The 27251-nt window shown below is 42.2% G+C and overlaps 1 protein-coding gene across 2 annotated transcripts; it reads left to right on the plus strand.

Moving 5' to 3' along the window:
• The first annotated feature begins 406 nt into the window (after positions 1-406).
• On the plus strand, positions 407-26609 carry LOC308317194 (G protein-coupled receptor kinase 5-like). 2 transcript variants are annotated; one of them, XM_080766049.1, is made up of 15 exons: positions 407-494; positions 1111-1223; positions 1995-2072; positions 2555-2652; positions 3268-3360; positions 4864-4927; positions 5302-5442; positions 5875-6074; positions 7206-7243; positions 12362-12451; positions 14420-14628; positions 18133-18270; positions 20180-20317; positions 22682-22822; positions 26385-26609. In XM_080766049.1, the coding sequence occupies exons 1-15, from the start codon at positions 443-445 to the stop codon at positions 26475-26477; spliced, it is 1686 nt and encodes a 561-aa protein (XP_080622175.1). In that variant the 5' UTR covers positions 407-442; the 3' UTR covers positions 26478-26609. The 2 variants fall into 2 exon arrangements, with proteins under 2 accessions (XP_080622175.1, XP_080622176.1); XM_080766050.1 differs by lacking the exon at positions 407-494 and adding an exon at positions 530-548.
• The last annotated feature ends 642 nt before the right edge of the window (positions 26610-27251 follow it).

Here is a 27251-nt window from a genome sequence, read left to right on the forward strand (position 1 = left end):
ACGACGCGTTTCTCTCCGTGAGGCATCGTCAGGTGCTTGCATACAATACATGAATGCAGGTACTGTATGTACAGTATGTATATGCAAGCACCTGACGAAGCCACACGGCACAACGCGCCGAGCAAATAAAAAAATGAAGCATAAATAATCTTGTCCTGAGTCTCTGTATATGTAGAGTATATAAAATAGTAAATAGTAGTAATAATAATAATAATAATAAATAATACATTTATATTTGTTTGTTTGTTTGTTTTTAGTTGCCATTCTTTTAGGCAAAGCGAGCAGGCCAGCAGTGGAAGGCCTTAGGGGGCGGTTTGGGACATAATTATTTAGGCAGGCATTTAGTAGTGGTGAGATGTTATTATTCTTGCTTCATTCCATGTGTCTGTGGGTTGTTTCCGCAGGTGGAGGATCAAAAGGTCGGAGCTGGCAGTGGAAGGAGATGCTACGCTTCCCACATATTAGCCAGTGTATGGAGCTAGCTAACAATTTAGGTGTGTACCCTACTGTGTGTTTATTTCACTGTATGGAGCTAGCTATGAATATAGGTGTGTACCCTATTGTGTGTTTATTTCATCTTCTATTTTATTTAACCTGTCTGTCTGTCTGTCTGTCTGTCTGTCTGTGTGCGTGCTTATTGCGTGCTTATTGCAAAAAGTACAGAAGTACATCTGTACTTTAATGCTAAAAAAAACAAAAACTCAAAAAGCCCTGGGGGCTTCCATTGTGGTTCTTACAACGATATGACAAAAATCAAATACAGTATCATAATATATATACAGACAGTCAAACCTTAGTCAAACACACAGACTTATGTTTCTGGCCATATACGTAGGGTGCAAATTTCAAATTATGCTGCTGTTTATCTACTACGAATACGATTAACCTTTTTATTGCCATCTACGTTTATATCCTGATTGGATGAAGGCTTTGCCACCCGCCACCAAAACTGAAACTATAGGGGTTTTTTCGACCCCAGGAGCTCACTGGGGACAGGGAGGAACTCCTTATATGGTCAGCACACTCTATAGTAGGGAGGATTGTCCCTGGCCAACATTGACATGTTGGCCAGGCTGCAGGCCTAACGTTTGACGCTGTGTTCTCTGACAGATCGGGACTACTACAACCTGTGTGTGAAGCAGGCCATTGGCAGGGACCTCTTCTATCAGTTCTGTCGTAGCAGACCGGATCTACGCAACTGCATCGACATGCTGGAGGCAATGGTACGACTACACGCTCACCTGAAACACTCACCTCGCTCACCTCACCTCACCTCGCTCACCTCGCTCACCTGAAACACTATAGACCAGGGGTGGGACACTTTGACTCACTCACTCCAGAGGACCACTATATATAGTTCCACACTCACTCCAGAGGGCCACTATAGTTCCACACTCACTCCAGAGGGCCACTATAGTTCCACACTCACTCCAGAGGGCCACTATAGTTCCACACTCACTCCAGAGGGTCACTATAGTTCCACACTCACTCCAGAGGGCCACTATAGTTCCACACTCACTCCAGAGGACCACTATATATAGTTCCACACTCACTCCAGAGGGCCACTATAGTTCCACACTCACTCCAGAGGGCCACTATAGTTCCACACTCACTCCAGAGGGCCACTATAGTTCCACACTCACTCCAGAGGGCCACTATAGTTCCACACTCACTCCAGAGGGCCACTATAGTTCCACACTCACTCCAGAGGGCCACTATAGTTCCACACTCACTCCAGAGGGCCACTATAGTTCCACACTCACTCCAGAGGGCCACTATAGTTCCATACTCACTCCAGAGGGTCACTATAGTTCCACACTCACTCCAGAGGGCCACTATATATAGTTCCACACTCACTCCAGAGGGCCACTATATATAGTTCCACACTCACTCCAGAGGGCCACTATATATAGTTCCACACTCAAAATAGAAATTTGCTGCCAAAAACCACCCTGGTACATGTGTTTTAATGTTTCTAATCATGGCTTCATCAGGAAAGCTTTGACACCAAGCCAGACAACAAGAGGAGGGACGACGGCGTGAATATCGTTCAAGTGTTTCTCAGGTCTCAGGTCAGGCTCGTCACAATCCTTTGTTTCCACGTTGAAAAATGTTTCAACCCATTCCGACCTGAGATCAGATTCCAGTGTGTGGATGTGTATAGTCAAATATTTCTCAGTCTAAACAGTGTGTGGATGTGTATAGTCAAATATTTCTCAGTCTAAACAGTGTGTGGTGTATTGTGATATATTTCTCAGTCTGAACAGTGTGTGGTGTATTGTGATATATTTCTCAGTCTGAACAGTGTGTGGTGTATTGTGATATATTTCTCAGTCTGAACAGTGCATGGAGATGTATAGTCATATATTTCTCATATATTTCTCAGTCTGAACAGTGCATGGAGGTATATATTTTATATATTTCTCAGTCTGAACAGTGCGTGGAGGTATATATTTTATATATTTCTCAGTCTGAACAGTGCATGGAGGTATATATTTTATATATTTCTCAGTCTGAACAGTGCATGGAGGTATATATTTTATATATTTCTCAGTCTGAACAGTGCGTGGCGATGCTCCAGGACTGTCAACAGAGCTGCAGGCAGAAACTGGAGGAGGATCCGTGTGGGGACGTGTTTGAACGATGCAGACGGTAAGTTTGTCGCGCGCCGTGAACGTGTGCGTTAGTATGTTAGTATGGTGTTAGTATGTTAGCATGGTGCATCAAAATTCAATGCAAGATATTTAAGCCATTCTGACTTGAGATCAGATTCTAAAAAGTCTTCTAAATCCTGACTGTTTTCTTGAAAAAAGCTATGTTTTTCTATGTCAGTCGTTCTCAAACCCTTTCGTCACTTTTCACGATTCTTCAAAAATAGCAGACCTACAAGCTCATAGCGCGCCACCGAGTGGCGCGCTATGAGCTTGTAGATCTGCTATTTTTATATAGCTAAAGCATAACGTAATGCTAACACCAAAACGGGTTCCCGCCCCAAAATGGGTTAACAACAAAATATCAATCTGTTCTTTTGGAATGTTGTTCCAATGGCTATAAAATAAAAATGATCTTTGCAAAGTTTGGGGAAAATTCATTCAGATTTACAGGTCCAACGCAGCATGTCAAATTTGAGTAATTTTTGCGTGCATGTGTGCGCGCCTCAGTGTGTGCGTGTGTGATTGCGCGTGCGTGTGTGTCTATGTATGTATCCATGTGTGTAATGACACATTCGGTAACATGTGTGTGTGTGTGTGTGTGTGTGCGCGTTAGGAAGCTTCATGCACACCTGTGTGGATCTCCGTTCCATCAGTACCAGGAGAGCATGTTTTTTAATCGTTTTCTACAATGGAAGATGGTAGAGAGGTCAGTACTGTCTGTCTGTCTGTCTGTCTGTTTATGCACGTGCGTGTGTGTGTGCACGTGTATACGCTCGCTGTATGCGTGCGTGCGTGCGAGAGAGAGAGAGAGAGATATGCAGGTTGCATGTCGATAATGTATTGTTAGTCGCTAATCCATTCATGTAAAATTGTGATTAAGTTACATTTCTTATTATTAAGTTACCTTTCCTTTCTAATGTTTCTAGCTTCCAGGCACCCTCTGGGCAAGACCTACGCTGAAAAGACCTTTCCTTCCTAATGTTCCTAGCTTCCAGGCACCCTGGGCAAGACCTACGCTGAAAAGACCTTTCCTTCCTAATGTTCCTAGCTTCCAGGCACCCTGGATGCTTCTCTGTCTTACGTTGTGACCAGGCTTTACTTTATGCTTCTCTGCCTTACGTTGTGACCAGGCTTTACTTTATGCTTCTCTGTCTTACATTGTGACCAGGCTTTTCTTTATGCTTCTCTGTCTTACGTTGTGACCAGGCTTTACTTTATGCTTCTCTGCCTTACGTTGTGACCAGGCTTTACTTTATGCTTCTCTGCCTTACGTTGTGACCAGGCTTTACTTTATGCTTCTCTGCCTTACGTTGTGACCAGGCTTTACTTTATGCTTCTCTGCCTTACGTTGTGACCAGGCTTTACTTTATGCTTCTCTGCCTTACGTTGTGACCAGGCTTTACTTTATGCTTCTCTGCCTTACGTTGTGACCAGGCTTTTCTTTATGCTTCTCTGCCTTACGTTGTGACCAGGCTTTACTTTATGCTTCTCTGTCTTACGTTGTGACCAGGCTTTACTTTATGCTTCTCTGCCTTACGTTGTGACCAGGCTTTACTTTATGCTTCTCTGTCTTACGTTGTGACCAGGCTTTACTTTATGCTTCTCTGCCTTACGTTGTGACCAGGCTTTACTTTATGCTTCTCTGTCTTACGTTGTGACCAGGCTTTACTTTATGCTTCTCTGTCTTACGTTGTGACCAGGCTTTACTTTATGCTTCTCTGTCTTACGTTGTGACCAGGCTTTACTTTATGCTTCTCTGTCTTACGCTGTGACCAGGCTTTACTTTATGCTTCTCTGCCTTACGTTGTGACCAGGCTTTACTTTATGCTTCTCTGCCTTACATTGTGACCAGGCTTTACTTTATGCTTCTCTGTCTTACGTTGTGACCAGGCTTTACTTTATGCTTCTCTGTCTTACGTTGTGACCAGGCTTTACTTTATGCTTCTCTGCCTTACGTTGTGACCAGGCTTTACTTTATGCTTCTCTGCCTTACGTTGTGACCAGGCTTTACTTTATGCTTCTCTGCCTTACGTTGTGACCAGGCTTTACTTTATGCTTCTCTGTCTTACGTTGTGACCAGGCTTTACTTTATGCTTCTCTGTCTTACGTTGTGACCAGGCTTTTCTTTTCGCAGATAAGTAAGCCTGGGACCGAGGCTAGCTTCCAGGCAGCCTATCACCATTAAAAATGTCACATGTTTGTCTTCCAGGCATCCAATCAACAAGCGGACCTTCAGACACTACCGCCTACTGGGGAAGGGCGGCTTTGGAGAGGTCAGAGGTCACTGCAACCAACACGACCTTAAGAGTATATATTATTGCGAACGCAGTGAGCACTTACTATGAGACCTAGCAGATCATGTCTGTCTGTCTGTGTGTGTGTCTGTCTGTCTGTCTGTCTGTCCCGCTATCCAAATATGGAGTGTGTTGCATCAGCAATACTCAGCTCCATATATGGGCACAAAAGGGGCCAGGTCCACTCAGCTCCATATATGGGCACAAAAGGGGCCAGGTCCACATATACAGTAACAGCGGGACAGACACACAGACAGACAGACATGATCTGCAGGGTCTCAGCTGCGTTCGCTTCCCGCGTTTGCGCGTCTTACTGGTATAATAACCACCTGCGTCTGCCTCGTACCATGCAGGTGTGGGCGGTTCAGGTGCGCTCCACGGGGCAGATGTACGCCTGCAAGAAGCTGCAGAAGACCTACATCAAGAAGATGAAAGGAGAGTGGATGGCTCTCAGCGAGAAACAGATCCTGGAGAGTCTGCACAGTCGGTTTGTGGTAAGACCGAGAGGACTGTTTGGAAAGCCAAAGAGAGCTCGTTCTTCGATGTAAAAAAATAGCAGACCTACCACTAGCAGTGGACTAGCAGATCTATAAGCTCATAGCGCGCCACGAGTGGCGCGCTATGAGCTTGTAGATCTGCTATTTTTCAATAGCTAAAGCATAACATAATCCTGGAGAGTCTGAACAGTAGGTTTGTGGTCAGACTGATAAGATTGTTTGCAAAGTTATTAGATATAACTTCTATTTTGGCTACTTTCACACGACACTGTAATGAGACAAAGTAAAACAAAATATATAGTATTCATTCATGAAAAAATGTATAATAATAAAAGTTTAAATATATAGCGTGCTCAGGGGGTATACAGTACGTGGTTAAACATGCATAATATCTTACCGTGTGTCTGTCTTTGTTGTTTGTTTTTCGAGGTGAGTCTGGCATATTCGTACGAGAGCAAGACGTCTCTGTGCATGGTGATGACCATCATGAACGGAGGAGACCTGCGCTTCCACATCTACAGCCTGGAGACCAAGGGCTCCAAGGGCCTGGACGGGGACCGGGTGCGCTTCTACGCCGCCGAGGTGTGCTGCGGCCTGGACCACCTGCACCAACAGGGCATCGTGTACAGGTATTGATTCATTGATTGATTGATTGAAATATTTATTAACCCATTCTGACCTGAGATTCGATTTTTCAAAAATAGCAGACCTACAAGCTCGTAGCGCGCCACTCGGTGGCGCGCTATGAGCTTGTAGGTCTGCTATTTTTCAATAGCTAAAGCATAACATGATGCTAACACCAAAATATATTGATTGATTGATTGATTGATTGAAATATTTATTAACCCATTCTGACCTGAGATCAGATTCTAAACATGTCTTTATACATCCTGACAGTTTTCTGAAAAAGCTATGTTTCTAATGTCAGTCGTTCTTCGATTTAAAAAAAGTAGCAGACCTACAAGCTCGTAGCGCTACGAGCTTGTAGATCTGCTATTTTTCAATAGCTAAAGCATAACATGATGCTAACACCAAAATATATTGATTGACTGATTTGAATATGTATTAACAGTTTGCAGAATTACAGTACTAACATTTCAAGCACAAACTCAATACAAAGACTGTTAACTGTGAGTGGACGACCCAATTAAGCATTACACTTGTTTACAACATGAGGGTCCACCATGTTCAATTCATCAAAACATTTAGAGACGTACAAATAGACACTTCTATAATAGTTAAAGAACAGAACAGGAATTCATCATAAAGGAGGCAAAAAGGGAAAATAAACATATATACAGTGAGGGGAAAAAGGGGTGGGGGGGGGATTCAGATTTTACGGGGGTCAGTTTACAAGGGGGCCAGTTTACAAGTGTTGTGTTGGATTCGATTTAAACATTTAGAACCAGGGGGGTGCCCACACACTTGTTTGACTTGAGAGCTATACTTTGAAAATGACCAGCTGTACCCATACCAAAAACATAATACCATTGCTGAAAATGGCTTTGGAATATAGCGGAGCTGGCATTATATATTTAAGACAAATGCACTTGGAATGGGAAAGGGGAGAAATTAAATAGGTAGAGTTTTTTTTTTGTATTTCATTTGTAATCTACTGACATTAAATGTCAATAGACATGGTACAAAAAAAAACCATTTTAAATGTGCGCAGCAACACGCTTGAAAACAAAGTATTGCATTGAGAGGCCCTTTTTAATGTGTGTAGTACTGATCCCAGACCTGTGTTTGGTGCTTTGCAGGGACCTGAAGCCAGAGAACATTCTGCTGGATGACAATGGTAAGAGGAACCCGTGATGACTACAACATGCACACGTCAGTTATTTTGAACATTTTAAAATAGCTGATCTACGTACAAGCTGCACAATGTGTCGATGGCTTGTTGAACTATTAAAAAATATATAATAATAAATAGCTAGGGCCCTGTATGTCCAATACAAGCTTTTCAGGGGGGAAAAAAAAGAAAAAAAGAAAAGCTAAAGAACCTTAATTGTGTTCCAATTGTGTTATTTAGTCACAAGGAGAGACATTGAGATCTGTTATTGAACTCTATAGCAATGAGTATCTAATCAGAATGTAGAACTATTTAACACCGATCTACAAGCTCACATCGCGTTGTTGTGAGCCTGTAATCCTGCCATGATATGTTTTGCTACTAAGTTGAATTCCATGCTAGAAGGCTTTCTTACCTTTCTTTGTAGTCGTTACGTCCCCACCAAAGAGGTCCAGGTGTTATTTTGTGCAAAACCTCCTTATTGGCTATTTCCCCTACCATAAGCCCTAAATGAATTGCATTGAATGGGAATTGAATGGAGCTATGGGGTGTTGTGCTAATTTGCTTATTTCCATCGCTCAAAATTATATATTTTTTGTATATATCCTCTCTTCATAATGTAAATGATAGTGGCACACTTTATACTACTTATTTCGATGGAAATAAGCAAATTAGCACAACACCCCATAGCCCCATTCAATTCAATGCAATTCATGTAGGGCTTATGGTAGGGGAAATAGCCAATAAGGAGTTTTTGCACAAAGAAACACCTGGACCTCTTTGGTGGGGACGTAACAACTTTAATGAAAGGTAAGAAAGGTAAGAAAGCCTATCTTTTTCAAAGATAGCAGAGCTACAAGCTCGTAGCGTTGCACTCGGTGCCACGCTATGAGCTTGTAGATCTGCTACGTTTCAATAGCTAAAGTATAACACAATGCTTTAAACACCAAAAGGGGTTCCCGTCCAGAATGGGTTGAATGCCATTTAAAATGATGGCCATTCTTGAGCGTTACGTTACATTAAACGTAAACACAAACATCGAAGACGAAAGGCGAGGTCGCAAATTGTGATTGGCCAGAATGAGATTGATGTATGATGATGTGCGATGATAAGAGGCGGACCCTCACTTCACACGGGTGTGATTTTTCTTAAAAACCAAAAAGCTTTTAGGCGCCTTTTTATGTCTGCAGCAAAAACCTGTATTTAGTGATGGCGTGACGAAAAAGTATGTTTAGGGTCATAGTGTGAGAAGTAGTAACCCGACCAGTTTGTCTTGGGATGACTGTTTCTCAGGTTACATGAGGTTTATGTTATGATTTATGTTTCTCAGGTTACATGAGGTTTATATGTTTCTCAGGTTACATACGTCGGCGTGGCTATTTGACATGATTCACCCTGTCAGACCCAACACTTTGAATTATTGTGTTATCGTTGGATAATATTTTGTCCACATAATTCCATGCTGTATTGACGTTAGTTGGATCGACTCTCACACTAGGCACAACATATTTTCAGAATGCCGGTACGTGGCCAAATCTATATGGATTTGATGGCCCCGACAAGACAATGATTGAGAACCACATGATATACATACAGTATACAGTATAGAACCCTCGGGAATATAATCGTCAAATAAGTACAGCCTGGGTTTTAAAGTGGTTTAAGAGAAATGTGTCCAACGCCCCGCGAGCATACACTGCCAAGTTCAGGATAGTCATCTGACCTATGACCTGATATGACCTGACGAAGACGTAACTGACGTAAACACATTCTCCTGTAACCTGTCCTGCCCCTGAGACGACACCAGACTATATATAGCCTGTATAGGCTATAGGCCTCTCACCAGACTATATATAGCCTGCCATAGGCTACAGGCCACTTTGACCAGACTATATATAGCCTGCCATAGGCTATAGGCCTCTGTGACCAGACTATATATAGCCTGCCATAGGCTACAGGCCTCTCACCAGACTATATATAGCCTGCCATAGGCTACAGGCCTCTGAGACCCACCAGACTATATATAGCCTGCCATAGCCTATAGGAGTGGTCGGAACTCCCTTATGCTCGTAGATGGGATATTTTCACAATGTTTGACAATTTGGCCCATTGCCGTCTTAAAAGCAATTCAATTGTAACTTTAGAAATGAGCAGATACCCATAACTGTATGTTGGTTTTCTTAAAGGAGAATTCCATACTAGAAGGCTTTCTTACCTTTCTTTGTAGTTGTTACGTCGCCACCAAAGAGGTCCAGGTGTTATTTTGTGCAAAAGCTCCTTATTGGCCATTTCCCCTACCATGAGCCTTAAATAAATTGCATTGAATGGAATGGGAATTGAATGGGGCTATGGGGTGTTGTGCTAATTCGCTTATTTCCATCGCTCAAAATTATAATTTCTTTGTATATATCCTCTCTTCATAATGTAAATAATATCCCAAGCGGCACACTTTACTACTTCTTTCGATGGAAATAAGCAAACTAGCATAACACCCCATAGCCCCATTCAATTCCCATTCAATGCAATGCAATTCATTGAGGGCTTATGGTAGGGAAAATAGCCAATAAGGAGTTTTTGCACACAAAAAACACCTGGACCTCTTTGGTGGGGACGTAACGACTACAAAGAAAGGTAAGAAAGATAAGAAAGCATTCTAGCATGGAATTCTCCTTTAATGTTGAGGGAGAAAACAATGTTGTACATTAAAACGACAACTTTGTCATATTTAGGTTGTTATTAGAGAAAGTAAAAGTGAGTGTTACATTCATTTTCCATTTGCTGCTTTCTTTCGTTTTAGCAATTTTTTGGCGGGTGGCATTCGAACGAATTTAGTGGCTAAAATATGTATATTTTTACAGAGTTTTACAGCAATTTATTTATTGTCATTTACTAATAGGTCCTACTAGACCCCCAAGGAAGTTACACCTGGCCACAAATCAAAAGCTACTGAATGTGAAGGGGGGGGGGGTGCCATAGTGTGTGCTCAATATGTCAGTTTGTCACCTCCTCCTCCTTCACATTCAGTAGATTCTGTGAATTCTGCCTGTGACATTTTCTCATCATACTGGTCGCTTTTTCAATGATTGATTGATTGCTCAACCTGATTGATTGCTCAGCCTTATTACCTGAGAGGGGGCGGACAAAGTTTGCGAGCACGCTAACTAAGGCATCTCCGGATCGGACGGTTTGCGGTGGAGAATCAGGAAGTTAATTAATGATGATATTTTGACAGGAGCCCAAACGCAAACACAGACGTCTAGAATTACAAGGAAGTGAAGCGTGTTATGCATGTGGGGAAAACATGCCGCGGTGCGTGTTCTATTCTTAGGCGTGTTGCATCATTTGCATTCCTCCGCGAGTAGACTTCCTGTTGGTGGAGCAGGAAATTCCACACGGTGTTTTTTTGTCTTGCCTTTTTTTCCTGATTGAGGGAAAATCTCCTAAAGCTCTTAAACGCCTTCCGGCTGGCGTGTGTGTTTAAACCCGTTCTGACCTGAGATCAGATTCTAAAAAATGTCTTCTATACATCCTGACAGTTTTTTTTTTTAAAGCTATGTTTCTATGTCAGTCGTTCTTAGATTTTTCAAAAATAGCAGACCTACAAGCTCGTAGCGCGCCACTCGGTGGCACGCTATGAGCTTGTAGATCTATTTTTCAATAGCTAAAGCATAACATAGTGCTAACACCAAAAGGGGTTCCCGCCCCCCAAAAAAATGGGTTAAACCCATTTAGACCCGAGGACGATTCTACAAATTTCTAAATGCTAACAGTTTTCTGAAAAAACCCTGTTTCTATGTCAGTGGTTCTCAAACATCAAGGACCCTCAAATATATATATGTAATTGGCCGCCGACCCCCATCTGAAAATATGTAGTTCCAGGGACCTCCCAGAAGAAAAGATTTGAGTTAAAAACGTTCACTCTGAAAGTATATATAATCAAAGAATTGCACCACATTTTTACGTTTTTTTCAAAAATAGCAGACCTTGTAGATCTGCTATTTTTCAATTGCACAACATAATGCTTAAAACACCAAAAGGGGTTCCTGCCCAGAATGGGATAAGTTCATATTTATAATTGGTATCAAAAAGAAAGCTAATTTCTTCAAGATTTTGAAGAAAGAAATGCCATGATTCCCGTTTTCAACATATTAAAGCTGCACTATATAAACACAATGTTCTGGGCCAATAAAATAATTTGTAAGAAGAAAAACAAAAAAAAAGTGTTGTATAGACCTGCCTTTCTTTCTTCTTTCTAATTATTTGATCGGCCCAAAACATTGTGTTTATTGTCATGATTTGGTCACGACTCGAGTTGGCTTTGTCCGCGGCGTAAACGTCTTTAAATAAAGGAAAATGAACAGGAATTCTTTAGTGTATATGCATAGTTTCATTATATAGACATTATTATATTCTACGGTTATAGGTTTTTATTTAGGTATTAGGTATTTTTGATGTATTACCATGTTTTTGTTGTTGCTTACTGTAAATCACTCTGGATTTAAGAGAGTCCGCTGAATGCGGCAATGACTAAATTGTAAGTCGACGAGCGGAGGCTTGTTGTGAGTTGAGAAGCTCTGTTTGAACAGAACAAACGGGCAACAATTCATCCATTTTGGGGAGGGAACCCATTTTGGTGTTTTAAGCATCATGTTATGCTTTAGCTGTTGAAAAATAGCAGATCTACAAGCTCATAGCGCGGCACAGAGTGCCGCACTATGAACTTAGGTAGGTATGAAAAATCGTGGTGCAAATCTTTGAATGCATATATTCTTTCAGAGCGAACGTTTTTAACTCAACTCTTTGCTTCTGGGCCCGGGGGTCCCAGGAACAACATATATTCAGATGGGGGTCGGCGGCATATTACATATAATCTTGCGGGTCCTTGACATGAAATAGTTTGAGTCTGAGAACCACTGACATAGAAACATGGGGGTTTTTTTTTCAGAAAACTGTCATGACTTAAAAGGCATTTGTGTAGAATCTGGTCAGTCCAAAATGGATCAACCGCCTGACTGGAAACCTTGGTTGGCTTCAGGTATAATGAGGTCAAAAGATAAAGCTTCAAAAAGCATCCGTCTGTAGTTCACATACGTATCAGTTACACTTTTCTTTTTCCCCTTCCAGGACACGTCCGCATTTCTGACCTGGGCTTGGCTGTGCGTCTGCCGGGGAAGAAGCTGGTGAAAGGGAGGGTGGGAACCACAGGCTACATGGGTAAGTAACGTCTACAGTACACCGTCTACAGTATAGGGGGCGCTATATCCCCCCCCTGTTCGTATCAGCATCAACTAAGATGCTGAACGAGGCTCTGAAACAGCGGTAACTGCGCGAGGCTAGATTATCCACATCATGTGTGCTATATGGTGTAATGTTGTGTCTTCCTCTGTAATGTATTTTTGTTGTCATTGATGTTCTGTGTGTGGCTGTAGCTGGGGTGAAAGCCCAAGACAAATTTCCCTTGTGGACAATAAAGTTTACCTTGACCTCCTATATTCAGCTTTTAGTGTAGATTGTGGTCTTATACCCACAAAAATATTGACAATGAATGGAGAATTTACTGTACGTCATAATGTGGACGAGCAAATCGGTATTTTTTTTTTGTCCTGCACAAAGATTACATTCCCATTGACAATGAATGGATGATGTACAGATAAGAGCGCCCCTCACTTCACACGGGTGTGATTTCTAATTTAGAGTAGCCATGCAGGGTCTCCTCCAGGCCGGATGTCTGTCTGTCCGTCCGTCCGTGTTTCACCGATTGCAAATCAATACACACATGATTTTTCATTTTCTATCGGAGTTGGTGACAATTGGATGGCTGTAGGACGAGTGATATGACAACATGACCGAAGGTCTGAACAAAAAAAAAAAAAAGGACATTTAAATTCTAATAGGAAAAGTATTTTGATCTCACTTTATAGGGCCGATTCAAACTCCTATTTTAGAGCCGAATAGAAGTCGGTTCGGCGCTGTAGGGACTACAATGTGACGTCATTTGGCTCTGTAGAGCCTACAATGTGACGTCATTTGGCTCTGTAGAGCCTACAATGTGACGTCATTTGGCTCTGTAGAGCCTACAATGTGACGTCATTTGGCTCTGTAGAGCCTACAATGTGACGTCATTTGAGGTTCGGGGGGGGGGGGGGGGGGGGGGGGGGCGGGTACCGTCCTAAAGTCCACTCTTCGGTGCTACTGAACATTTCTGACGAACCAAAATCATTTCGGCACTACAGCGCCAAAACAGCGGTAAAATAGGAGTATGAATCGGCCCTCAGATTGTCATGCTTTCTGTGGTGTGAGAACTGTCTGTGCTTTGACAACCAATAAGGTTTTGGGGTTCCACCGTTTTGCTTATTTTCTACTCCATCTAACAATTAAAGGTTAAATATTTCGTCACCACTTGCATATTTATTCCATGCTTCTGTGGCTGGTTTATGGTCGTTCAGACCCACCATTTGGTCTAGATTTCATCAACCAAATTCTACAAGATCTGCATCAAATATAGGTTCAAAGTAGAGGTGCACCATTATGAGATTATGACCCATATCCAATCTCCGATTATTTGCAGGGTCATATTATCTGCCGATACAGATTCTGACCGATTCCGATATTATACTGTACAGAGGACCACAATGGAAACAAGCCTATAGGGGCTTATTGGCCCAATTAAAGCCTGTTAATAAAGTATTCAATCAATCAATAAATAAATAGCCTATACTCTTTTCCAAGTGCTATGTTTCCACAACTGAATCTTTGAATATATATTCTTTCGGAGTGAACGTTTTTAACTCTTTAAATCTTTGCTTTAGAAGACATTTGTAGAATCGTCCTCAGGTCTAAAAAACGGGTTAAAAGATTAATAGAAAAATAATGTTTTGGACAAATGTGTATTATCTACCCCCCCCCCCCCCCCCCCCTTCCCCCTCACTGTATATGTTTCTTTTCCCTTTTTGCTTCCTTTATGATGAATTCCTGTTCTGTTCTTTAACTATATAGAAGTGTCTATTTGTACGTCTCTAAATGTTTTGATGAATTGAACAATATGGACCCTGTTGTAAAACAAGTGTAATGCTTAATTGGGGTCGTCCACTCACAGTTAACAGTCTTTTGTATTGAGTTTGTGCTTGAAATGTACTGTAATTCTGCAAACTGTTAATAAATATTTCAATCAAACCCCTGCAGCTCCAGAGGTGATGGCCAAGGAGTATTACGGGGTGAGTCCTGATTGGTGGGGCCTGGGCTGCTTGGTGTACGAGATGACGGCGGGCAGGCCTCCGTTCAGGAGGCGAGGCGAGCGGCCCAAAGCGTCCGAGATGGAGCGGAGGATCCAAGAGGCCGACGTGCAATACGGGAGCATGTTCAGCCGGGAGGCTGTGTCGCTGTGTCGCTCGGTGAGTGTTGTTTTTGGCAGGAAATAGTTTTCATTTAGTTTTAGTCACATTTTAGTCACCTGGAATGTATTAGTGTTAGTCTAGTTTTAGTCGACTAAATGTCATTCGATTTTAGTCGACTGAATCTACAGTTGATTTAGTCGACTAAAATGTATTTTGGTGGGCATAGATGCCGTCGTAAGGACTGTTTTTACACTTGCTGAAAATAGCCGATCTACAAGCTCACAACGCGTCGCACTTCGACGCGTTGTGCGCTTGTAGATCTGCTATTTTCAACCAACCAAGTGCAACCAAGTGTAAAGTGACTTATACTGGATCTCTTGTCCACTAGTCCCTTCCTAACATTTTAGTCCACTTTTTATTTGTTGACGAAATTGTCAGTATATTTAGTCTTAGTTTTAGTCGTCATAGCTCAGTTTTCATTTAGTTTCCACTTAGTTTTCTTCAGTGGAAAAAGGTAGTCGACGAACATTTTTCGTCTTAGTTTTAGTCGACGAAAACAACACTGGGAGCTCCGACCCATTTAGACCCGAGCACCAAATTCTACAAATTACTTCTAAAAATCCTGACAGTTTTCTTTTCTATTGTCAGTTGGTTCTCAAACGATTTCATGTCAAGGAGCCCTAGAATGATAACCTGGCCTCGCCAGGCTTTCCTCCACCTCGGAGGAAAGTTTCAAAAGTCCGTATCATCCGGGCGGGAGCGGATGATACGGTTACGTCATGTTGTAGTGTTGTTTTGTAGTCATCAGGATGATATGGTTACGTCATGTTGTAGTGTTGTTTTGTAGTCATCAGGATGATATGGTTACGTCATGTTGTAGTGTTGTTTTGTAGTCATCAGGATGATATGGTTACGTCATGTTGTAGTATTGTTTTGTAGTCATCAGGATGATACGGTTACGTCATGTTGTAGTGTTGTTTTGTAGTCATCAGGATGATATGGTTACGTCATGTTGTAGTATTGTTTTGTAGTCATCAGGATGATATCGTTACGTCATGTTGTAGTGTTGTTTTGTAGTCATCAGGATGATATGGTTACGTCATGTTGTAGTCATTGTTTTGTAGTCATCAGGATGATATGGTTACGTCATGTTGTAGTGTTGTTTTGTAGTCATCAGGATGATACGGTTACGTCATGTTGTAGTGTTGTTTTGTAGTCATCAGGATGATATGGTTACGTCATGTTGTAGTCATTGTTTTGTAGTCATCAGGATGATATGGTTACGTCATGTTGTAGTGTTGTTTTGTAGTCATCAGGATGATATGGTTACGTCATGTTGTAGTATTGTTTTGTAGTCATCAGGATGATATGGTTACGTCATGTTGTAGTGTTGTTTTGTAGTCATCAGGATGATATGGTTACGTCATGTTGTAGTATTGTTTTGTAGTCATCAGGATGATATGGTTACGTCATGTTGTAGTGTTGTTTTGTAGTCATCAGGATGATATGGTTACGTCATGTTGTAGTATTGTTTTGTAGTCATCAGGATGATATGGTTACGTCATGTTGTAGTATTGTTTTGTAGTCATCAGGATGATATGGTTACGTCATGTCGTAGTATTGTTTTGTAGTCATCAGGATGATATGGTTACGTCATGTTGTAGTATTGTTTTGTAGTCATCAGGATGATATGGTTACGTCATGTTGTAGTATTGTTTTGTAGTCATCAGGATGATATGGTTACGTCATGTTGTAGTGTTGTTTTGTAGTCCTCAGGATGATATCGTTACGTCATGTTGTAGTATTGTTTTGTAGTCATCAGGATGATATCGCTACGTCATGTTGTAGTATTGTTTTGTAGTCATCAGGATGATATGGTTACGTCATGTTGTAGTGTTGTTTTGTAGTCATCAGGATGATATGGTTACGTCATGTTGTAGTATTGTTTTGTAGTCATCAGGATGATATGGTTACGTCATGTTGTAGTGTTGTTTTGTAGTCATCAGGATGATATCGCTACGTCATGTTGTAGTATTGTTTTGTAGTCATCAGGATGATATGGTTACGTCATGTTGTAGTATTGTTTTGTAGTCATCAGGATGATATGGTTACGTCATGTTGTAGTGTTGTTTTGTAGTCATCAGGATGATATCGTTACGTCATGTTGTAGTATTGTTTTGTAGTCATCAGGATGATATGGTTACGTCATGTTGTAGTATTGTTTTGTAGTCATCAGGATGATATCGTTACGTCATGTTGTAGTGTTGTTTTGTAGTCATCAGGATGATATCGCTACGTCATGTTGTAGTATTGTTTTGTAGTCATCAGGATGATATGGTTACGTCATGTTGTAGTGTTGTTTTGTAGTCGCCAGACAGGAACGACAGGCGGACGGCAACTCCCTTTTCCCTCTCTGAATAAAAGCTGCAGGCTACGAGAGCTTTTATTCAGAGAGGGAAAAGGAAGTTGCCGCCGCCTGTTGTTCCGGTCTGTCGGCAAAACAACACTACAACATGACGTAACCATATCATCCGCTCCCCGACAGGATCATACAGACTTTTGAAACAGAGACCAGGCTTTCCTCCGAGGTGGTGGAAAGCCTGGTGAGGCCAGGTTAATTTAGACCCGATCGAGCACCATTCTACAAATTACTTCTAAATCCTGACAGTTTTCTTTTCTATGTCAGTTGTTCTCAAACTATTTCATGTCAATGAGGCCACCGACCCCCCCCCCCCCGGGGGTCCCTAGGTGTGGGGGGGTGCCCCCACACCTAGGGACCCCCGCCACAGAAGCAAGGCTTTAAGTTAAAACGTTCGCTTTGAAAGAATACATATTCAAAGATTTTTCGACACATTTTCACGATAAAAAAATAATAGCAGACCTACAAGCTCCTATTTAGGCTTATCGAGCCGGGTTCTTATCGAGCACACTATCGAACATTTATTTTGTGGAAAGACGGGAGATAATAAATTCTGAACAGAACCAGTATCTTTAACTATAGGGCCTTCAGATACAGTACTTTTCTGACCTTATTTTAACCAATAAAAAAATATTAAAGAAACCGTAACTGGCTAATGTGTGTACATATAAGTCACTTTGAAAGCTTCATTTTGTTTGCCCGGACAGCACTGGTTGGCAGGTATCAATACACCCGATACACTCAATACCGACATGCATGGATGTTTACATTCATTTCTCCATCGCCTCTCGTCTTGATAATGCTCGTTAACAGGCTCGATAATCTTATTGATGAACGGGTGCTTAAATTGTTTTGTAGTAAAAGTACAACATAAACATTAAAGAGACTTTAGTCGTTATACTGTACAATACTTTAAAACTGTTGCACACATGCTTAAAATAGCTCTAGTTTGCGCCACGCCTCGTTGAAAACAATGTCTTTCCAGCTCGTCTCAGTTCAGGCTGCATTAGAACAGCGCTCGGTTTTCTGCCCCCTTCAATGTCCTAACTCTTCTATTAGATGGCTCTGGATTACAGTGTACCTGCTCTGGATTACAGTATATCTGCTCTGGTTTACAGTACCTTTAATGTGTTTCCCTGCAGCTGCTGACCAAAGACGCCAGCCAGCGGTTGGGCTGCGGGCCGTCGGGGGCGGAGGCCGTGCGGTCACATGCTTTCTTCAGCGGCGTCCACTTCAGGATGCTGGAGGCGGGAGTCCTGGAGCCGCCGTTCAAACCTGACGTAAACACACTCACACTTCTAGAACACGTTAACACCGTAGGAATCTCGTAAGGGGGCACTTTGGGACAAAACAATAGCTGATCTACAAGCCAGTGTTGTTTTCGTCGACTAAAACTAAGACGAAAAATGTTCGTCGACTACCTTTTTCCACTGGCGAAAACTAAATGGTAACTAAATGAAAACTAAGCTATGATGACTAAAACTAAGACTAAATATATTGACAATTTCGTCAACACATAAAAACTATAGACTAAAATGTTAGGAAGGGACTATAGTGGACAAGAGTATAAGACACACGTTGTTTTACACCTGGTTTCATGCTGAAAATAGCCGATCTACAAGCTCACAACGCGTCGCAGCGTGACGCGTTGTGAGCTTGTAGATCGGCTATTTTCAGCAAGTGTAAAATATGTCATTACGACGGCATCAAGCCCCGCCAAAATGTATTTAGTTCCGACTAAATCAACTGTAGATTTAGTGGACTAAAATCTTATGATGTTTAGTCGACTAAAACTAGACTAACACCAACACATTCCAGGTGACTAAAACTAAATGAAAACTATTCAAAAGACTATGACTAAAACTAAAATCAAAATTTGCTGCCAAAAACAACACTGCTTACAAGCACTTTTGGACGGAAATAGCTGATCTACAACAAGCTCTCAACGCTGCGACGCGTTGAGAGCTTGTTGTAGATCAGCTATTTCCGTTGGGCGCAGCCAATTACCCAGCAATATTTACCTACGATGCGGTGTAACGACATGGATTTGGAACCAAATTAGTTCAACCGCAAAATGAAATAAAAATCACACCCATGTGAAGTGAGGGGCGCTCTTATCATCATCATCATACTGTACCTGGACATCATCTCATTGCGGCCAATCACAATGTGCGTCCTCACCTTCATCTTGTGTTTACACAAACCCTCAAAGCTGGACATAGGGAAATAGGACATAGGACACAGGAAATAGGACATAGGAAATAGGGGAGTTACAGTAATATAATACTGTAATTGCAGTTAACTATGGAATCGTGCAATCCCCGTCAGTGTGTCGCACCCCAGGTGAGAGATCACGTGACATCATCAGGATGGAGCACGTGACATCATCAGGGGTGGAGCATGTGACATCATCAGGGATGGAGCACGTGACATCAATATTAAGCCCATATATGGAGATCCCTGATGTCATCCACATTGGCCAGCAACTCTATACATCTGACCTCAAACCCTTAGATCTCCATATATGGAGCTGACCTGTTCTGACATTCCATATGTTGATCCTTCCCCAGCCATTCTTCCTTTCTGACCAATCCCCCTTGACTTATAGCCTGGTTCTGACCAATCCCCCTTGACTGATAGCCTGGTTCTGACCCAATCCCCCTTGACTTATAGCCTGGTTCTGACCCAATCCCCCTTGACTGATAGCCTGGTTCTGACCCAATCCCCCTTGACTTATAGCCTGGTTCTGACCCAATCCCCATTGACTTATAGCCTGGTTCTGACCCAATCCCCCTTGAAATCGCATTGCATTCTAACCCAAATACCAGCGATTTCGAGGGTCACGAGGCTAGAACTACACCTACGAGTCAGGAAGATGACGTTTTCGTTCACGACAATATATTTAAAAAAAATCTTTACATTTTATGGGGCGCTGGCCCCTCCAATGCATGGCTTTTGACGCTTACGTCATATGGCAGCCAAGTCTATGGGTTTGTTCAGGGCAATTATGACATAAAATGTTTGCCAGCTGAGCCAAGTATATGGACTTTAATGTTTGTTTATGGCAGTAAAAAATCATAATATGGCTAAAATAAATACTTCTTGCACTTCACTTGCTAAGCCGCGAGCTATCTATCTGTATTATGCCTGGATGATTCTGAATACATTTTCGTTTTGGCGCCTCCTCAGCCCAGACAGGTGTACTGCAGCGACATCGACGAGATCGACGAGTTCGCCACCATTAAAGGAGTCAGTCTGGACCAGACGGACAACGACTTCTATGCCAAGTTCAACACCGGGAGCGTCGCCATCTCCTGGCAGAACGAGGTATGACGACCAGTGTTTTCAACCAGTGTTGAAAATTTAGATTTTTAGTTTTATAGTCGAGGGTGCATACTTAGTTTAGACTAGTCATCGGTTAGACATAAGGTTGGTGAGGGGTGCGTTAAGACGACCGGATTAAGGTTGGTGAGGGGTGTGTTAAAACGACCGGATTAAGGTTGGTGAGGGGTGCGTTAAGACGACCGGATTAAGGTTGGTGAGGGGTGCGTTAAGACGACCGGATTAAGGTTGGTGAGGGGTGCGTTAAAACGACCGGGTTAAGGTTGGTGAGGGGTGCGTTAAAACGACCGGGTTAAGGTTGGTGAGGGGTGCGTTAAAACGACCGGATTAAGGTTGGTGAGGGGTGCGTTAAAACGACCGGGTTAAGGTTGGTGAGGGGTGCGTTAAAACGACCGGGTTAAGGTTGGTGAGGGGTGCGTTAAAACGACCGGATTAAGGTTGGTGAGGGGTGCGTTAAAACGACCAGATTAAGGTTGGTGAGGGGTGTGTTAAAACGACCGGGTTAAGGTTGGTGAGGGGTGTGTTAAAACGACCAGATTAAGGTTGGTGAGGGGTGCGTTAAGACGACCGGATTAAAGTTGGTGAGGGGTGCGTTAAGACGACCGGATTAAGGTTGGTGAGGGGTGCGTTAAAACGACCGGATTAAGGTTGGTGAGGGGTGAGTTAAAATGACCGGATTAAGGTTGGTGAGGGGTGCGTTAAAACGACCGGGTTAAGGTTGGTGAGGGGTGCGTTAAAACGACCGGATTAAGGTTGGTGAGGGGTGAGTTAAAATGACCGGATTAAGGTTGGTGAGGGGTGCGTTAAAACGACCGGGTTAAGGTTGGTGAGGGGTGCGTTAAAACGACCGGGTTAAGGTTGGTGAGGGGTGCGTTAAGACGACCGTATTAAGGTTGGTGAGGGGTGTGTTAAAACGACCGGATTAAGGTTGTTAAGGGGTGCGTTAAAACGACCGGATTAAGGTTGGTGAGGGGTGCGTTAACACGACCGGATTAAGGTTGGTGAGGGGTGCGTTAAAACGACCGGGTTAAGGTTGGTGAGGGGTGCGTTAAAACGACCGGATTAAAGTTGGTGAGGGGTGCGTTAAAACGACCGGATTAAAGTTGGTGAGGGGTGCGTTAAAACGACCGGATTAAGGTTGGTGAGGGGTGCGTTAACACGACCGGATTAAGGTTGGTGAGGAGGTGTGTTAAAACGACTGGATTAAGGTTGGTGAGGGGTGCGTTAAAACGACCGGATTAAGGTTGGTGAGGGGTGCGTTAAAACGACCGGATTAAGGTTGGTGAGGGGTGCGTTAAAACGACCGGATTAAGGTTGGTGAGGGGTGCGTTAAAACGACCGGATTAAGGTTGGTGAGGGGTGCGTTAAAACGACCGGATTAAGGTTGGTGAGGGGTGCGTTAAAACGACCGGTTTAAGGTTGGTGAGGGGTGTGTTAAAACGACCGGATTAAGGTTGGTGAGGGGTGCGTTAAAACGACCGGATTAAGGTTGGTGAGGGGTGCGTTAAAACGACCGGATTAAGGTTGGTGAGGGGGTGCGTTAAAAGACCGGATTAAGGTTGGTGAGGGGTGTGTTAAAATGACCGGATTAAGGTTGGTGAGGGGTGCGTTAAAACGACCGGATTAAGGTTGGTGAGGGGTCCGTTAAAACGACCGGATTAAGGTTGGTGAGGGGTGCGTTAAAACGACCGGATTAAGGTTGGTGAGGGGTGCGTTAAAACGACCGGATTAAGGTCGGTGAGGGGTGCGTTAAAACGACCGGATTAAGGTTGGTGAGGGGTGCGTTAAAAAGACCGGATTAAGGTTGGTGAGGGGTGCGTTAAAACGACCGGATTAAGGTTGGTGAGGGGTGCGTTAAAACGACCGGATGAATGCTACTTTCGCAATGTAGGTAAATACAAATTGTGAAAAAAGCTTGGAGGGGGGGGGGGGGGGGGGATAAATCATAAAAAATCGTATCGTTACATGCCTAGTCCTCCAAGGGTAACACAAAAAAGTCCCGGAACCGGGGACTTAACGTGGTCCTGCAGTACATGTATTCAATTCATCAGCGTGGCATATACGAAATGATTAATACAATGAGACGCGTTGTGAGTTTGTAGATCTGCTATTTTCAGCATGCAAGTGTAAAATGACTTATACTGGATGTCTTGTCCACTAGTGCCTTCCTAACATTTTAGTCTAGTTTTTATTTCTCAATACATTTAGCCTAGTTTTAGTCATCATAGCTTAAGTTTTCATTTAGTTTCCTTTTAGTTTTCGTCAGTGAAAAAAAAGGCAGTCGATGAACATTTTTTTAGTCATAGTATTATAGTCGACGAAAACAATCCTGTGGTATATTATGTGCAGATGATGGAGACGGGCTGTTACAAGGAGCTGAACGTGTTTGGCCCCGAGGGGTCCCAGGGGCCCAAAGACCTGGACTGGTCCCAGGCGCCGTCCCCAAAGACCCCCAAGCGCAGCCTGCTAGACCGCATCTTGCGCAGACACGTGAGAATTGAATTATTTTCTTATTTGCATTTCATTCCCATACAGTGGTGAGCCTCCCTGGAACCATGTATTTTGGTGGTACCACTTTATTCCATGCTGTCACCAGGCAGCAGAGAGCAGCTAATGGTCAGACACACTTGGCATTTTGTTGTCAGTTTAAATGTAACCCTCGATTAAATCAAGTCATTTTGAGGCAGGGGCAATCTATGGAATATAACACCCAGGAATTGCACACAATACAAAAATAATGCATGGCTTTTATTAGCTCTTTAACGTTATTTAAATTGGTATATTGAGTGGGCTATATATCTTTAAATATATTAAAATATAAGTTTCCTTAACCCCCATAAAACAAATGCTGGAATCTAAGCATGTCAAATTCTTGCATGAACTGTATCTCAACCTGTCTGAGGACCACCAGTGGTCCCTGAGAGGCTCCAGGTGGTCCCCAGCTAAATGGATAGTTGTTAACCAAATGGACCCTTATAGATATCTAACTCAATTCAATTTACTCTATTTAACAAATAGTGGGACACATAGTCAAGGTCTGCCTGCCTGCCTGCCTGCCTGTCTGCCTGCCTGCCTGCCTGTCTGCCTGCCTGCCTGCTTGCCTGCCTGCCTGCCTGCCTGCCTGCCTGCTTGCCTGCCTGCCTGCCTGCCTGCTTGCCTGCCTGCCTGCCTGCCTGCTTGCCTGCCTGCCTGCCTGCCTGCTTGCCTGCCTGCTTGCCTGCCTGCCTGCCTGCCTGCTTGCCTGCGTGCCAAATTACAATATTTGCCTCTGAGATGTAAAAGTATTGGAAATGATTCGGTAATACTTTAGGCTCTTTGGATGCAAGAGAATAGAGTACCGGTATTTTAATTCAAATTTATAAAAACAAATAAAGCCCAATACAAAAAAAGCAATACAAAACTGTGTTTATCACATTTAACAGCATTAGACAAATGAAAAACAATGTATTATTGGTGGAATCTAACTCGGGTATCCTAACGAGTAGATGTGTGTATAATGCTTTAAATATAACACAGTACAACTGCTGCAATTATTCCTAATTATTTGTTTTGTATTTAATTTAACCCATTCTGACCGGGCACCCATTTTGGTGTTAGCATCATGTTATGCTTTAGCTATTGGAAAATAGCAGATCTACAAGCTCATAGCGCGCCACCGAGTGGCGCGCTACGAGCTTGTAGGTCTGCTATTTTTGAAAAATCGAAGAACGACTGACATTTTTAGAATCTGATCTCAGGTCAGAATGGGTTAATCAGACCAGTGTGTGTCCAGTGGAAACCTCGTATGAATCTGATCTCAGGTCAGAATGGGTTAAGTTATTTTATGCCTATGTTGGGCCGGGAGTGTCATTGTTTGGCTAAGGCGGAACCCTTTATATGGCCGTCTGGTGTCAGGTGGACGTTAGACAATAGACATGGTTGCACACCTGTCATTTGACAGTGTGATGCAGAAGTTCAAGTGTGTGTGTGTCGCTGTGTTCATGGCCATGGCACGGGCACTATAGTGATCTTCTCATTCCCTTATGCTTGTAGAGCAGCCAGTAAGGCATGTTAAATGTTTTGCACGTTACTTTGGAATGTATTTCATTCATGATTATGTGCTGGATTATGTTTATGCGATGTTATTCTAAGCATCTTGTGTATTTCTATGTTGTTTACCAGTCCGACGCTGGTTTGTGTGCTTCGCAATAAACCCATCAGTATGCAGAACAACTGACTCGTTTCTGGACAAGAGCAGATACATAGTATATTACATAATATAAGCCACATCTTTGAATAAAAATGTAAGGTGAAATATACCACGGAATTAGCCAATATACCAGTTCACATCTTGTATATTGGCATAGCAACAGTGTTGTGTGCTTTTAGATATGCCATTAGTTTGTATACAGGGTCTAAAGCTTTTTCAAACAAATGTTGGGACAAATAGCATTTTCCTTCAAAAAAAATACTCAAATGTAAGATGTGTTTAAAAGTATAGCTGCCAATTGCGATGGACTAATTCGACACACAAAGGCCCATGAGCAAGCTAGGTGTTAATTCATTTGCATGTCATTGTGTGAAATCCAAATGTACTTTCTTCCAGTTAGTGTATATTTAACTCTCTTTCACACCCTAAAATAATATAATTGTTCTGAAAGTATAGTTTCTAATGCATTTTATTGAAATGTTACTTTTACAGTAAGACTAGTTCCTTTCTAAGTCCCCCTGGTCTGGGATATGCAGTCCTCTGTAGGTATCATATCCATAAAGACTGCTTAATTAAGCGTGATATTTTGCTTTGCAGAGAATCAAGCTCTCCTTGAATGACGCTACTTGGAGCCTGTGTTAGAGAACAACCCTTTTTGTCAATCTTGTTTGCGTTTTCCAGAACTCGTTACAAGAATTGAACTGGTACAATATATCTTTCCGTTGGAAAACTTTGCTCTTCTCTGTAAGAATGTGGCTCCTTTCCTCTGCTAGGTGCAAACTCACTAGGATTGATCGAAGTATTTATGAACAGTTTGCAGAATGGGTACATTTCAAATGAAAGCACAACTCAATATAAATACTGTAGACGACATTACACTAGTTTACAATAGGGTCCACCATTTTCAATTTCAGAACATTTAGAGACGTACAAATATAGAGTTATATAATATATATATATAAACTATAATATAAATATATAAAGTTATTTGGAAAATAAAACTTCAACCGGGCATAACTTTTTTTGTTGTCCTAAACACTAACCAGTGTAAACGCAGGCTCTTTTAAATGGCTTCCAACACAAAAACTAAACAGGTTATCAACTTCCTGTAAGCAGGGTAACGTCCTAAAGTCGGCTCTTCGGTGCTACTGAAAATCTCTGACGAGCCGAAATCATTTCGGCACTACAGCGCCCAAACAGCGGTAAAATGATTTGACTTAACAATGGACAATCATGCGATTAATCACGATTAAATATTCGACAGCCCTAGTATAAAGATATATTTTAGGGGTTAAGGAAACTATTTAGGCATAAGAACATCACATTGCTTTACATTTTACAAAGTGACTTGATTTAATTATTGTATCTACTCATTAGGAGACCCGAGTTTAGATTCCACAAATAATACAAGTTTTCATTTGTCTAATGCTGTTAAATGTGATAAAACACAGTTTTGTTTAAAGAAACAATTTGCTTTGAATTCATCCTAAGGATTCTGTTTATAAAACTACAAGTAAAAAATCACTTGTTAATGCATTCACCAATGAATCTAGTAAAAAAAAAAAATCATGGACTCACATGTGCCACACTGTGGCGGATTTGCCACACTACACCCATTGACACCTTTAAACGATTAAGTGTGAATGGTGGTACCACTAAAAGAGGTACTCAAGTGGTATCACTGCCATTCTCAACGGCTCACCACTGTAGTGAGAAAAATAAGATTAATGTTGTGTGTTTTCCATGTGTCTCCATATCATGGTCAGTAAGCATCATGTCAGCGTCTGTGTCTGACTGTGTGTGTGTGTGTGTGTGTGTGTGTGTGTGTGTGTGTGTGTGTGTGTGTGCGCTCGCGCTCCACAGCACTCTTATGAAGGCATGCAGAACTCTGTCTCCAGTGAAGGCTCCCTGGAGTCAGCAGGTCTACTCAGCACTGGGAGTCAGACCCTTCTGTGACATCACATCAGTACAACTAATCTTGTATAATATTTGCAAAACAAAAAAAAATAGGACACGAGAAATATTAATTATTTTTTCACTTTCACTTACATACGTTTTATGTAATATCGAATGTGTAAATGTGTTAAATGTGCCAATACAAAAATGAGCATGAAGTGTTTTTTTTTTTTTTCTTTTTACGTATTTGTCATATTATACTTGTTAAACTAGAGCAGGGGGTCCTCAACGTTTTTGTCTGGGGACCCCCTGGAAATGCTTTGGCCATGTCTGGGGACCCCCTGGGGACCCCGTGGATATGCTTTGGCCATGTAAATACAAGAGATGTAAATACAATGCATTGTGTTCACCAGGGCAACATTGGGTTTCTATTGGGTTTCTATTCACTTGGTCATTAACCCATTTTGGAGCGGGAACCCCTTTTGGTGTTAGAATTATGTTATGCTTTAGCTATTGAAAAATAGCAGACCTACAAGCTCGTAGCGCGCCACCGAGTGGCGCGCTACGAGCTTGTAGGTCTGCTATTTTTGAAAAATCGAAGAACGACTGACATAGAAACATAGCTTTTTCAGAAAACTGTCATTTTTAAACAGACATTTTTTTAATCGGACCCAGGTCAAAATGGGTTAAGGTCCACAGAATGAGAGGTCTGCTCTGCCGGAAACATTGCGGAAAAGAGTTACGGACATTTTTATATACCACACCATAGACAACCATTATAAAGGCAAATTTCATCATTTAATGATTGAGTTTAAGTAGCATGTGACAATTATT

This window comes from Protomyctophum bolini (assembly GCF_963924005.1).
Source record: "Protomyctophum bolini genome assembly, chromosome: 6".
Classification (NCBI taxonomy): Eukaryota; Metazoa; Chordata; class Actinopteri; order Myctophiformes; family Myctophidae; genus Protomyctophum; species Protomyctophum bolini.